Here is a 13,958-nt window from a genome sequence, read left to right on the forward strand (position 1 = left end):
TGTGTGTGTGTGTGTGTGTGTGTGTGTGTGTGTGTGTGTGTGTGTGTATTGCATTATATGACCACTGGTCAATCGACCTCATTGACGTTATACCTAGCCCGATAAGTTTGGTTAAGAGAGGACAGAAAATCGATTTGCGGGGCACAAGGCGCTCTCCACGAAAGGAGTGGTCGAGTGGAAGAGGTGGAAGGCAGTAGAGTAAAACGATGTGTGCCGTTGTTTTCTGAGAGGATCTAAACGTTTTAAGAAGCAGTGCGTTATTGTTTTCGTTTACTTTTTGACTGGCTTTCAATTTGTTTGGCGACGTTAAAACATCGATTTATTTTTCACCATCCATGAATAGAAAGTTTTAAGAACATGTAATGTTTATATTGAAAATCATAATAACCGTAAACAACACAGTCATTATACCTGCATTAATCTATATGTATATGGTGTACGCATATATGAGTTAAATTGATAGTAATTTTAAAAAAATTATTCGTAACATGTTTTATATTTTTTGTATAATATTGTTTATAATTGTGTATTATCTTATATATTTGTGTTTTGTTTATTTTATTTTATAACTATTATATGTATTAAATATTCAAGATATACTCACATTTAGTTTCATGCGAGGTTTCATGTGATACAAAATAAATTAGATTTATAATAATGAACATTTTTGTGTATCCCAATATTTAGTAACATTAAATAACTGCTACGTTGGTATACCACATTATCGGTAGTATTCTTAAATCCAATCATCATTTACTTGAAAAGTAATAGAAGTGAATAAGATATATTATTTAAATATGAACTTTGCTTTCGTGTATGTGTGTTTGTTATTCACATATTAAGTATTATATAAAATAAACCCGTGTTCTTTACATTATTCTTACATAAAATACTAAGATATATTTGTTTTATTCTGAACATTTATATACTTATGAAAAATAAAATATAAAGTAGAATCGAGTGTTAAATTAATGAAGATAGATCCGAATACGCAAAATTTATGAAAAATATTTCAAATCATATCTTTACTTATGTATACTTATTGTATAAATATGACAATTCAAATATTCTTTCTTCTTTTGACTATTCCCTGTATTCGTGTCATCGAACATTTCTAGTTCCACATTATTAGGTTTTAGGTATAAATCTGAGTCCAACCGTCCTAGTGAAAATAATATTACAACTTTTTACAAGAAATGTGTTTGTTAAATCTTAACCTTTCAAATGCATTTACGATAAAGTCGTATATACATAGTATACGTATTACATACATAACATTTGGAAGTTCTATTTTATTGCCTCAAGGTTTTACGATGTGATTGTAGCGAATGTCGAAAAGGTCATTTTGGCGATAATATTGTTTATTGCTGTGTCGCGCACAAATATTGTGTTCGTCAATGTACATTGTATTTAGGTGATATATTTTATTTTGCTATTTCAAATATACTTTCAAATTATATTTTATGCCAACATAAATGTAATAATGTCTTAATACAAATGTGAAATGTTTCAATAATAATGTTGGTATTTTACCTTTTAGACTTTATTAGGCTTTATAACGTAATTAATGTAAGGAAAATAAATAGTAATTGGATATCCAAATTGTATTTATTGGTTAGCGTGCAATAAAACTTATTTAAGAAAATACTTTTTGTTTTATTTTATGTTCACGCTTCCCTCGAATTTCTTTGAAGTGTCGTTTTCACAACATCCTCTGATAAAACGGTTAGCGATCACAGTCTTAAAATAAAATCAATCCATGATGTCGATACTAACATATTTTAAATGCTGTTTCTTGAACAGCCTCAAACATTGTTCGATTAATGCTGATACTCGTGACGAAATTGTATCAGAATCCGTTTGGAGGAAGGATATCAATCGATTTGAAAATTCACAGCTATTTGCTTTATCAAAAATTATGAATTGGAAAAAATAAGTTATTTTGTTATTCCTGGAATAAAATTAAGTGAAATTAAGTTACTTTACCGTATGTTATTGGTGTGGAAAGAAAATGAAAAATTCAAAGATTCAACCACATTTTTTCTCTCTACGAGTGCTTAAATATAAACACATAATATTACGTCACGATATTATAACATACTACTGAAAGCTAACTAAGATATAAATCTTTTATTTTTATTTATTTGTATACTCTTACCAACGATACTTAATGCTTACCTTATGCTGGTATACATATATTAGACATTATTTCAAATTTTTTTTCCGACGTAAAATGTTCACCGCATACGTTAACGTTTATCTAGATCACGGGCATGTGAAGAACGAGTAATGATGATGATTTTTATAATATTGTTTGTTTTGTTCGCCCTACAGACGGTTTCATCGCAACAGCCTGTATCGTCGTCGGTGTCGGTGGTGCCGTCTTCGCAGCAACCAGCGGCTCCGCGTCCGTCGTACGCGCCGCTGACCGCCTTGTCCAGCATGCAACCGCCCGGTTCGTCCGGCCCGGATCATCATCCGTCGCATCAACCGCAGCCACCGCCACCGCACCACCGGCGCCATCACCACCATCACCATCACGGTGCGCCGTATAACAGCGCGTTTTCCGCACCGCCGCCGCCCACGCAGGCCAACGGCGGCGCCCCGTCCGACGTTTCCGACAGCGGCAAACATGAACAACAACCGACGTCGCTGCCGCCACCGCCGCCACCGCCTTACGCCCACGGTGAGTACTTAACCGGTCTTCCATGATAGTAATATTGCCATGCGTAAAAAACCGATCGAAATCCGCGATAATTAATAATAATGATCGATATATTAGGTTGATGTTGTCGTGTACGTTTAATCGCTCGTGACATCATTGCACGTTCATCGTCCACGGTTTCAGCACAAAAACATCGGGCTTACCTAACCCCACCCTGTACATGTAGTGTATAACCAGGGTACGGATTTCATTAGATCATATTTAACTTCCTGCCCCGTCAGATTTTTAATACACGATTTCAGTTCCGTTAAAACTGAACTTACATTTCATGAAAATATTAATCGCCAATTGAAAAGTTTGGTTTCATGAATATGTAAATTGCGTAGTTTAGATTAATATGATCGCAGAGTAATAATCATTTTTAAACGCGATCAAATTTTCATGTTGTTTATATCGAGTCTTTAAAGTTGTGTTTATCTTACGTTTAAGTGTATAATAACATAACATTATGAATACGTGCCGTTAACGTATGATAATATAATATGCGTCTGCTGCAATGCAAATTAATGGTGACATTTACTGTTAGGTGTGTGATGTGTGTATAATTTTGTTGAAATGTTATTGGTCCGAACGGGAAAAAATGTTACACTTCAGACTAAAATAATTTATTAATTATTTTTGCGTTAAAATATTTATACGTGTATACATACATTTTTTAGTAAAAAAATAAAGTTAAAATAAACTGAATGTTTTCATTTTAACCCAATTTGGTGTATTTTTACTAGTATTATTACTACTATTATTAGATGTGGTATAATAACTAATAATAATAATAATCCTAAAATTGAATCATTGTGCTATTAAGTATACCTAAATGTGATTGTGAATTAAATTATTATATTGACATTAAAATGCATCTTTAATTAATTTATAGTGAGCTAAAAACTTATCTCCTTCTTCTAAGACATTTTTAGACCATTAAGGTACATTGCTATAACAACGAAATCTCTCCATTTCTTCCTGTCTTTTGACACTTCTTCCGCGTTTTATATCCCAATCATTCTGAAGTCTTCAAACAAAAAAAAAAAAAATAATATAAACTATTTATAAAAAAAAAAAACCAGAAACAAGCCACAAACCTATAAAAATGTATTATTTATTACTATCAAAATAAATATAGGTAATACCTCTATTTGAGAATTAACAAGTTTTACGTAGATATTCTAATAATAAACGTAATATCATTATATTATATGCATTTTTTCTTTATAACTATATTGATTAATATTGAACTCTATTTTATAAATTGTTTGAGTATTAGTAAAAATTTTCAATTTGAGTATTTATAATTAAATTTTCTTTTATTCCAATTTATAAAAAAATTTGTTTTTTTAAAACTAATGCAGTTGACCCAAGGTTTTTCACTTTACGTCCATGATAAATTTTTTTTGGGAAATTAAAATTCACGAGACAATAGAAAATGTAAGGTGCCCGCAAAACTTTTAAAATATTTATTAAATTCTTCATTTGGTAAATAGCCGCCTTAAAAAAATGGGGTATTTAATGAATGAATTTTAATCACAGAAAAATTTATTTCACTGAGTCAATTTATTTTCTATCATTAAAAAAAATTCTTGATTAATAAAATCCAATAAAAAATATTTTTAACATAATTATTAAATGTTGCTAACATTTACATTTCAATATAAATAACAATGGTAAATATTGAAAATAATCTAAAAAATTAGAAAGAAAAGCAAACGGTAAATGTTAAAAGTTTGGCAGATTTTATATTCTACCGAATTATATTGTTTATAACAATGATAAATGTTTTGCTCTTGCTGTATTACGTTTATAAAATACAATAGATTGATTGCTTAAAGCTATAGCTTAACTAGCGTTATATAAACAAATTATTTTAGAACCTTTTGTCTGTACGTTACATGGTTAATTTAATGGAGTTTTATTATATATTATTCATATAAATTTATATTGGTTGAACTATTAGTTTATTATAGTATATTACTGAAAATGATGGTAATATTTCTAAATTCATATGTTAACAATTTACGGTTATTAATTGGAATACCGAAAAATAATAAACAATTCTTAGCATTATGCTATACTTTTCTAAAGTAATAAATATATTTATAAATAATAGGACAATTCTGAAAAGTCGGAATATTGAAGTTTCGTTTTAAAAATATATCACTTTGTTTTCATATTTCTCTTTTCAATAAAACCGCCCGTATGAAGGAATTGGATATTCGTAGTCGAACGTATCAACCATCGGTGGAACCCGGAAGGCGTGATTACTTGTTGTGTATCTTCGGAGTGTTCGAGACGATGGTCTCCCGTTGCGTTTGTGGGAAATTATAACGTTACCTACCGACTAACGGATCGCGTGTGCGCACGTCTTTTTCGTTGTCGTCAACCCGGTGAAAGTATCACGATTACGATTGCGACGGCTATGATGACGATGACGGTCGACATAACAGTTGTTTATAATATTATTGTTATTTTATTTTTCCCTTCCCCATCATATTCCTACTCGCCAACATTACCGCCGTATTTTCGGTAACTGCTGAACGCCGCCGTGCATATTTCCATGTAAGCACATTAATCAAAACGTCCAACCATTTATCCGTCAATCCATCCACCACCCACTTTTAGTCGAATAGAGTAGAGCACACCAGAATAACTTTGTAACTTCGCAAAAAAAAAAAAAATTGCCGAACCGACAAAATAAAGTTTTCCCTTCCCGTTCGGCATGAACTGGTAGCCGAAAAATCGATATAACGCAGTTGATAAATAAATAGAAAAAGTCAATATTAATATATTAATATTGTTACGGTTGTTTTATTATTATTAGTAGTATGTACATCCAGTGCCGCAACTACAAAATAGGAAGCCCGTGTACGGTAATTATATTGGATCCCTTCCTAGGATTTATTTTTGTTCAATTTAAGTATCAATTTTTTTAGGTTTTAAAACACGTTTCACATCAGTTAGTGTATGATATATGTATATCAAACTAAATACCTATAACTGTTATATATTATATTTCACTACATATTTATGTAGTAAATTTATTTAAGTAGTTAAGGTAGGTATGTTGTATGCCTACTAAAATACTCATTGGACTCATTGTTAAATAAATATTATATTATTCTACAATGTTATAACAACCTTACCTGAATTTTAAAAAAAATTCTTTTTATTATTAAATAATTGTGTGTTTGTAAAGTGTAGTTTATTTCAGGCTGGGACTAAGGGCCCCCCCCCCCAAATTTATGTAAGCCTTGAGGCCAGTGTGCGCGGCACACTTTGCACACCCGGTTTTTGTGGTACTGTGTACATCACAAGTTTGCTGAGGAGATAAAAAAAGAAAAAAGTCAATGACATTGCATTACATACATTATACTTAAATATATAATATTACATATTTTTAAAAGGCATAGATGAAATGCGATTTCATCCATCACCGAGTTTTAATACTGTCTATATTGGCATCGTTTTGGTAATCTGCAGCAACTAATTTTAGTATCGTCTTCGTTTATATTTGCTGTATAAAATGTGTAAACAACGTTTTACACATTTGTCTGGATTTCTCATATAATTTTTTTTTTTTTTACATAGTATATGTATATTAATTATACAGTAATAATCTGAAAGATCACCCATGATTTGATTTTTTTTTAGAAATTCTTATATTTGTCACTATGTATTAACTTTTTTATCTATTTGCAAGTTAATTTATATTTTTAAAACAACCAACATTAATTAATTTTTTAATTATTGTTATGAAATGCGCGTATAAAAAAACTACATTAATCAGAGGGATTTTTTTGTCTATTGTACTTAAATTGTACGTGAAAACATCGAAATTAGTAATAATAACTAAATATATAATACATTATAAAACCGTCAAGTAAAAGATCACAAAATACAAAAACGATTAGTTGAATATATTTTAAAATTGTATTCATTTTAAACATACTAATAAAATATAGTATATAATTTAAGATGAAATCTAAAGTACTAATTTTTTTGTTTGTATTCATACCTTACAACAGATTAATCGTAATTACATAAATTTTTTTTTTTGTAATTTTATCTTAAGTTCTAAAATAGCTTAAGTATTTAATGTGCCAGTAATAATTAATATAATAGAATAATAGTATTGTAATGAGAATTGTATTCGCCTTTGGCACTTCAGTAACAATATAATTATATGACTATTACTACATTTAAAAGTTCGCTTCGTCTCTTAGATAGTTTAATTTATTTTATGAATAAATAAGTTTAATATTGTGTTTAGTTTAATTAATAGTGTTTAGAATCATCAATAAGAACAAATATGTTTAACTTCAAATAAATGTTATTTAATTTAAATTTTTTTGCTATAGAAAATAATAATAATTTGTACAACACAAAAAAAAACATATAGTATTATGTGAATCCTGCATTGAGTAGGAACTTGTTTCAGTAATGTAAGCTTGAATATCGCTTCATTTTACATTTGCTAAATCTATTAATCGTAATGATGTAATATAAATTATAATTTTTCGGTAAACATCTAAACTTTTTTAAAAAAATTATTATTGCGACTGATAAAAACTCACATTAATAAATGTATATACAACAGCATATTATTTGTTACTTCACATCTCATTGGAGATGTAAACCTACCTAGCTTGAAGTTCGATAGACTCTAATTTAAGACTCAAAATTCTAAGAGGACACGAGGAGCGCGGGATTTCACTGTTTTTGTCTTACAGTACGGTATAAATACATCCGGTGTGTGTTGAATTTTTATAATCAGTTTCGCGTATTTTATGGATAAAACCCGTTATCTAGTTCTCATTTGTCTTCTGGCCGAAAAGAAGGGAACTTCGGTTGAATACACTCAACATAACAGTTTATTTTTATTATTATGGTGAGAAGATCGTGTGTTTTATTTCTGATTTTAGAAATAGTAAAAATGTGGAACTATTTTTAATTAGAATAATTTTATCTTACACTTATATTGGCTGCTCCTAGGAATAATTTGTAATTTTGCTAGTCGCTGTTCATTCCAGTCATATCTTTTAGTTGTCAGGGGCCAAGATGTTATGTAATTTTAAAACGTGAGTGTCAAGTGATTTAAGTTTGTATTTTACAAGTTAAGAGTGTAATGTAATGTTTCATATAATATTAAATTGTACAAGTATAAAATATTTGGTAGATACAAAATAAACTCATTTAATATTCGGTCAAATCGTATAACATATATAAGTTTAAAGCTTGTTTAATATTTATTATATTAATCTGTCTTAATACAAGTTTCAGATTAATAATTCAATATTACTTGTATATGGAATTTATTCCTTTTCATACAAAAATACGAACTAATTTTTATGATTTAAGAGAACTCCATTACCATTTGATTATTTTGTCATCTGATAATTATGAATTATTAATTGCAGTTGCAAATTTTTGTTTTCAATAATAATTTAAATAAATAACTTCTATTGACTCGTACCAACTATTTTTTTATTTTATTTTTTACTAATTTAGTTCTTTTAAATTTAATTATACCGGCTTCATCAAATGTGTCGTTGTGCTATAATAAATATAGTATGTAATTGCGTTAATTCATATATTAATTTTTATTGTTTACATAAAAATGAATTCTAGTTTAGATCATATATTATTTTTAACTAACATTTATAATTAAATAACAAAAATGTAGGTATTTTGACTAAATAATTAATGTTTGGGATTATTGTTCAAATATTTTGCATACACATTTGATAATAACAAATTTATATTTTGTTTCATTTGTATACATTCTATTTTTATAAACAAAATTTAATATTTTCAAAGGTTAGATAACATAAAGGTGTTATAAGTTTATACTTTTGATTATTTTATGAATTTTTGGTACGTTTGTCAAATATTTTCTGCTTTTATTGTACTCGTTTTATACTTTCTAAACAAAGCATACCTATTATTATGGTTTAATTATCTTGTAAGTCTTAACATTTTATAGTTGTTATTAATAATTTTAGATATCCCTGTATTTAACTTTATTTTAATAATATTACAATATTCAGGGTTTCTTTTTTTTTTTATTAGTGAATATTATATGTATAAATGTATGTCTGTTGATCTTCGTTTTTCTGTGTAAGTGACACTTGTCTGTTTAGATCACCAGAAAGGTAATTCGTTTAATATCATAGAATTCATGGAAACTAGAATGGTCATTTTGTAAGATTTATATTGACGTATTTACATAATGGCTTAATATTTGTTCGTCCTCAAAAAGTTCTTTCGTGTATCATTTATCTGGAAATTTAGGTTATACGCTACAGATCGCTGAATATTTGTGTAACCTCAAAAAAATAAATTACGCTTTGTTAAAATCTTAATAAAAAAAATTTGTTGAATATTTATAATAAAGATATTTTATATTTATTTGTTATCATAATTATTTTTGTATTTCGTTTAAACAATATAGTTCAAGAATAATTAGTATTTGTATCAATTTATATAATTATCATGTATTCGTACCTTTCATGTAAATATATGCCATTTAAAACAACGTTTTTTACGTTAATTATTATGTATTATGTATCTCTTCTTATTAGTTTTCAACCAATGTGTTATCAAAATGAATTAAGCCAAGAAAAATAAAATTCACTTATACAATTTTTAAATGTATTTGATTTGATTTTTTTTCTTTAAAACTTAAAATCCGCATCGTAATAAATAGTATTTAACAATTCTTGTTACAATATTAATTAAAAAAAAAAAAAAAAAAAAAAACCGTTTATAGAAATTAAATGAGATTTATAATGCTGTTATTTATTAATTATTTAGCAAACAAAATAACCTTTTTTTTTATTAAAGTACTTTTATTGAAATGTTTACATTCTACTTGGTATAATATTTTCGTAATAAGTGAATTTTTTTGTAGAGTAAATGAAATTTTATGGCTTTATTATGATAGCTGCCAAATCTGGAAGGATTTAGTTTAATTACAAAGGTTTGTAGACCAATTTAATTTTAAGCGCCAAGTAAGATTATTGAGTTGGGGTTTTTAACGGTAAAATACGATTATTATGAATATACGATTATATTACGATTATTATACGATTATTATGAACGTTATTTTTGGTAACACGATTGAGAACGCTTTAGTTTTTTTTTCTAACGTTGCCAAATGTAATCAATCGATAATATGAGCACAATAATCTGTTGATATTTATCGGACTTTTATCGGATTAGCTGGATGTTAATAGTAACTTAGATACCAAATACGAGAGAATGACGGTTAGGCTTTGCAATCGTAGCACAAGCTATTCGTCAATATAATATACTACATAGCATATATATTTTTATATTTATATCATTTTTATACATATATATATATATTTCATAATTTTATAAGTTTTACATATTTTACAATTTTTTTTATACATATATACACTGTACATACATTAGATATTTTTATAAGTCCTACATATTTTTAATTTTTTATTCATATTATATATTACGTATTATTATTATTAATAATTATTTGTATTTGTGCGCTTATTTGTATACGATTATAATTATTAGTTTATGACTTTTTTTAAGAATATTTATTGTATGTATACTGAATTTTTCAAAAGCCAAATAAATGATATGGCAAACTATGGCAACGTTGCACGTAAATTCGTTCTCAATCGTATCGTTTTTTGGGTTTTTTTTGTGTCAGTGGTTTGTTCTTTGTTAATTTCAAGTGTTCTCAATCGTTCGATAGCCGTTTTTAAGGCCAACTGAATGATGAAAAGTGGGTTTTGATGTAATTTTATTTTTTTTAATAAAATCTATTGTAATATATTGAGGCGGTTTTGTTGATATTTGGGATTTTTAGATATCGGTGTATTTCTATGTTAATGACAAAACATGATACTTTGAGAATAATTCGAATGCAGATAGCTTGATGGACTGATAGACTTGGTTTGTTTGAATGTTCTAAGGTTTAGTTAATTTTTTTTAAAGTTTAAATAAAACAATTTGATAAAAAATAGTTTTTAAAATTATAAATAAAAATTGCTGAATGCATAATACGATAAAGTTAAAAATCGTTAAACGTTGAAAAAACTTAAAAGTATTGAAATTACGATTTAATTGAGTATCTTAATACTTGAAATTATATAAAAGCTTATTTGTATTTTATTCTTTATTAAAGTGTATTCAATTCCAGAATAACATTTTTTTTTAACTTTTGAAATAATAACTGATATAATAATGCTTTTTATTGAGTATATTCTATAGTTTTGGATACCTAGTTAAAAATATTGTTTTTATGAAAATTTAATTGAAAAAAATCTTGGCCATAATTGAAATACTTTTAAATATTTACTGAAATATTTGTATAAATATTTTGTATTATCATTAATAAGGCGGGCCTAGGCGTTCTTAGAATTGTTTTTTTTTCAAAAGAGATTATTATTCATTGAATTTAATATTCCCAGTTTTACGATGACCATGTTTTTTTTTTATTGATTTATAAATACTCAAATTACTGGTGTATCTACATTTTTTTCATATAATTATTTTAGACTTAAAATTAATACTGGATCTATACAGTTTTAAAGTGTACTTATTAAGTGAATATTAAAGTCAACCAATAATCATTAATTTGATCCAAATAGTATTATATTGTTATGATGATTAAATAATTGATTTACGATTTGAAGTATCGTAAAATGTTAGTAACTATCTGCATTATTTTCTTATAGGTTATAAAATAGTGTTGTACGATGCTGTTGCATATGAAAAACACTCAATCACAATATACACTCTGTAAAACCCTTGGGTTATTTGTTATTTATCGCATCTGCTCGGTCTCTCTGAACCCCTTTCCTCCCCATCTGTACATACCAGATGTTTATTATGCTTGTTTTGTCGCGTGTCGGGCTTCTTTTTTTTTTTTTAATTCAGCTCTTTTTTAAGCGGGAAAATAACACATTTTTTTTCATATTGTCATTTGCTAATTTCATAGAAGTTTTTTGTGAACAACTTTAAAACTGAAATTGAATTTTTTGTTTGAATATTTATCGATATTTTTCCTTCGATATTCACGAGAAAAATAAAGGGTATTAATTATTCATATAAATAATAATCCTTAAGTAATTTTCTAAGTGGCAATATTAGTTTTAGGGTTATTAATTATTTTTTACTTTATTTATTTGCATGGAATAATAAATAAATTATTAACAAATTATAATAAGCACATCAATAATATTGTGAATATATACTATATGATCATTAATCATTTATGTAAGTATGTTTAGTAAGTTGGAAATAATGATTTATAAGTAAAAATGGCTTTATAAAAAAACTTCATGTATCAGTCATTTACAAATTAAAAATAACTAATTTTTATAATTTTAGTATAATTATTATTATATCAACTACACATATATAGTATTTGTATAATTGACTCAAGGATATTTTGAAATGTATATTATAGTATAAAATACGGGTAGGTATTATTAAATTAATTTGTTGTACTTTACGTAAAAATAAGCAAATTAAATCGGTGTTTAGTTCGATTAACTATTTGGAAATATGTTTAATATTTTTATACTATATACATTTATGCTGTAGTTGTACTAAAAAAAATCATTAAAAAATGATAATTAATCAAGTTTCTGTTTCAAATGAAATAATTGTATAATTGTGATATTTGTATTATATATTTTATAGCTTAGTGAATGTACTATCTGGTTTATGTTGTTAGAAAATTATAAAGCTTATTAGAGTTTTTTCTGTGAATGGAAATAATTGTAAAGTAAAATGCGAAAAGCTTTGTTTTTAAATTATGACAGATATATTCAAATTTATGACATATTTAATTTTTACAAATGCATCTGCATAAATATAAATAATTGTTAATAACTGTTTTTATAAATTCCAATTTGAAGGAAACGTTATTTATTAATTAATCATAACTTATTGTCTATATTAAATAAAATAACAAGTAAAAGAATAATACAAATTTTTAATAAGATAATGATTATTTTAAAATAAGATGTTTTAATAGTTTCAAGGTATTGCATTATAGAAGTCTTTGCCATTTTTGGTGCGTGTTCTGATTTTTATCATTGCATGTGCACCCTACATATTTTAATAATGCACAAAGGAAAAATATATAATATTTAAAAGTAATTTACCTTTATAAATTTGTTGTTATTATAATATATATATTTTTATGTAGTATATACTCATGATTACAGCTGAATGAAATTATCTGTCATGCGTTTATTGGTTACACACAGCTGGTCCGAATTTAGTTTTTCGATTGTATTTAATTTAACACAGTTGTCACAAGATGTAACACTCTTTCGAAAAGTTTCCTTTGACGTTCCATTAATGATAAAGAGTAACTTTCAATTATATGATTTGTTCGAAAGTTTTCATCCGTTTTATTGGTTTGTTATTCTCCAGAATAATAATTTTACCGTTTACAAAATTTTAGTATCGGATATTAGATAATACCTGAATAATATCTGGCTTTTAAGATTTCTTAATGATTAGTTTTATCGTTTCTATAATTGTTGTACTCGTACTTGAAAGGCTTACACTTATCAAAGTAGCCATGTCCGTGAACCATGAATCAGTGTAACTTTGATTCGAGCTTTGATGGCAGTATCTACACAATAAATTGTCTGTCAAAGTATTTTTTATTGATTACCAAAATGGAATTAGAATTGACAGACGTAATTTTAGCTCAAAAGTGCGCAAATAAAATTATTTCTGATCATAAAAAGAAAAGAAAAATATAGGTGCGAGATTGGATTGCCTGGTGAAATATTGTAAAATATCATCAAATACATTGTTAACGGAGCTCAGAATAAAGGATAGATTGGATTTCATAAATTACATGAAAATAGGTGATGGTCATTTTAATATTTTACTAAAAAAAATGGAAACTCGTATTTAAAACAGAATACATTTTTCTTAGAAGCTGTACAAAGCTAAAACAAACCTGGAAATTACGTTGTTTTCACAAAACTTCATGAGTTTCATACAATTGAATAAATTTCATTGTATTGTTTTCGGTCCACTTTTTTCTGCCATCATAATAATATTTATAAATACGAAAAATTAATATTATATATGATAGTTTTTTAGAAAAACAAATATTTTAACAGTTTAACAAATAATAATTAATAATTATATTAAATAAAACAATATTACCATAGTAAAGAGAAACTTCCTCAATAAATGACAATAACAAGTCAATATAAAAATG

General features: G+C 26.6%; 1 protein-coding gene across 1 annotated transcript in view; it reads left to right on the forward strand.

The window, feature by feature from the left end:
• LOC112685110 overlaps positions 1-13,958 on the forward strand; it is a 100,233-nt gene that overhangs the window by 24,953 nt on the left and 61,322 nt on the right. Inside the window, exon 4 of the mRNA XM_025556890.1 lies at positions 2,335-2,686. Within this exon, the coding sequence (XP_025412675.1) occupies positions 2,335-2,686 (352 nt within the window). The remainder of the gene's footprint in view (positions 1-2,334; positions 2,687-13,958) is intronic.

The sequence above is a fragment of the Sipha flava genome, unplaced genomic scaffold (genome assembly GCF_003268045.1).
Source record: "Sipha flava isolate LNK unplaced genomic scaffold, YSA_version1 106_pilon_pilon, whole genome shotgun sequence".
NCBI lineage: Eukaryota > Metazoa > Arthropoda > Insecta > Hemiptera > Aphididae > Sipha > Sipha flava.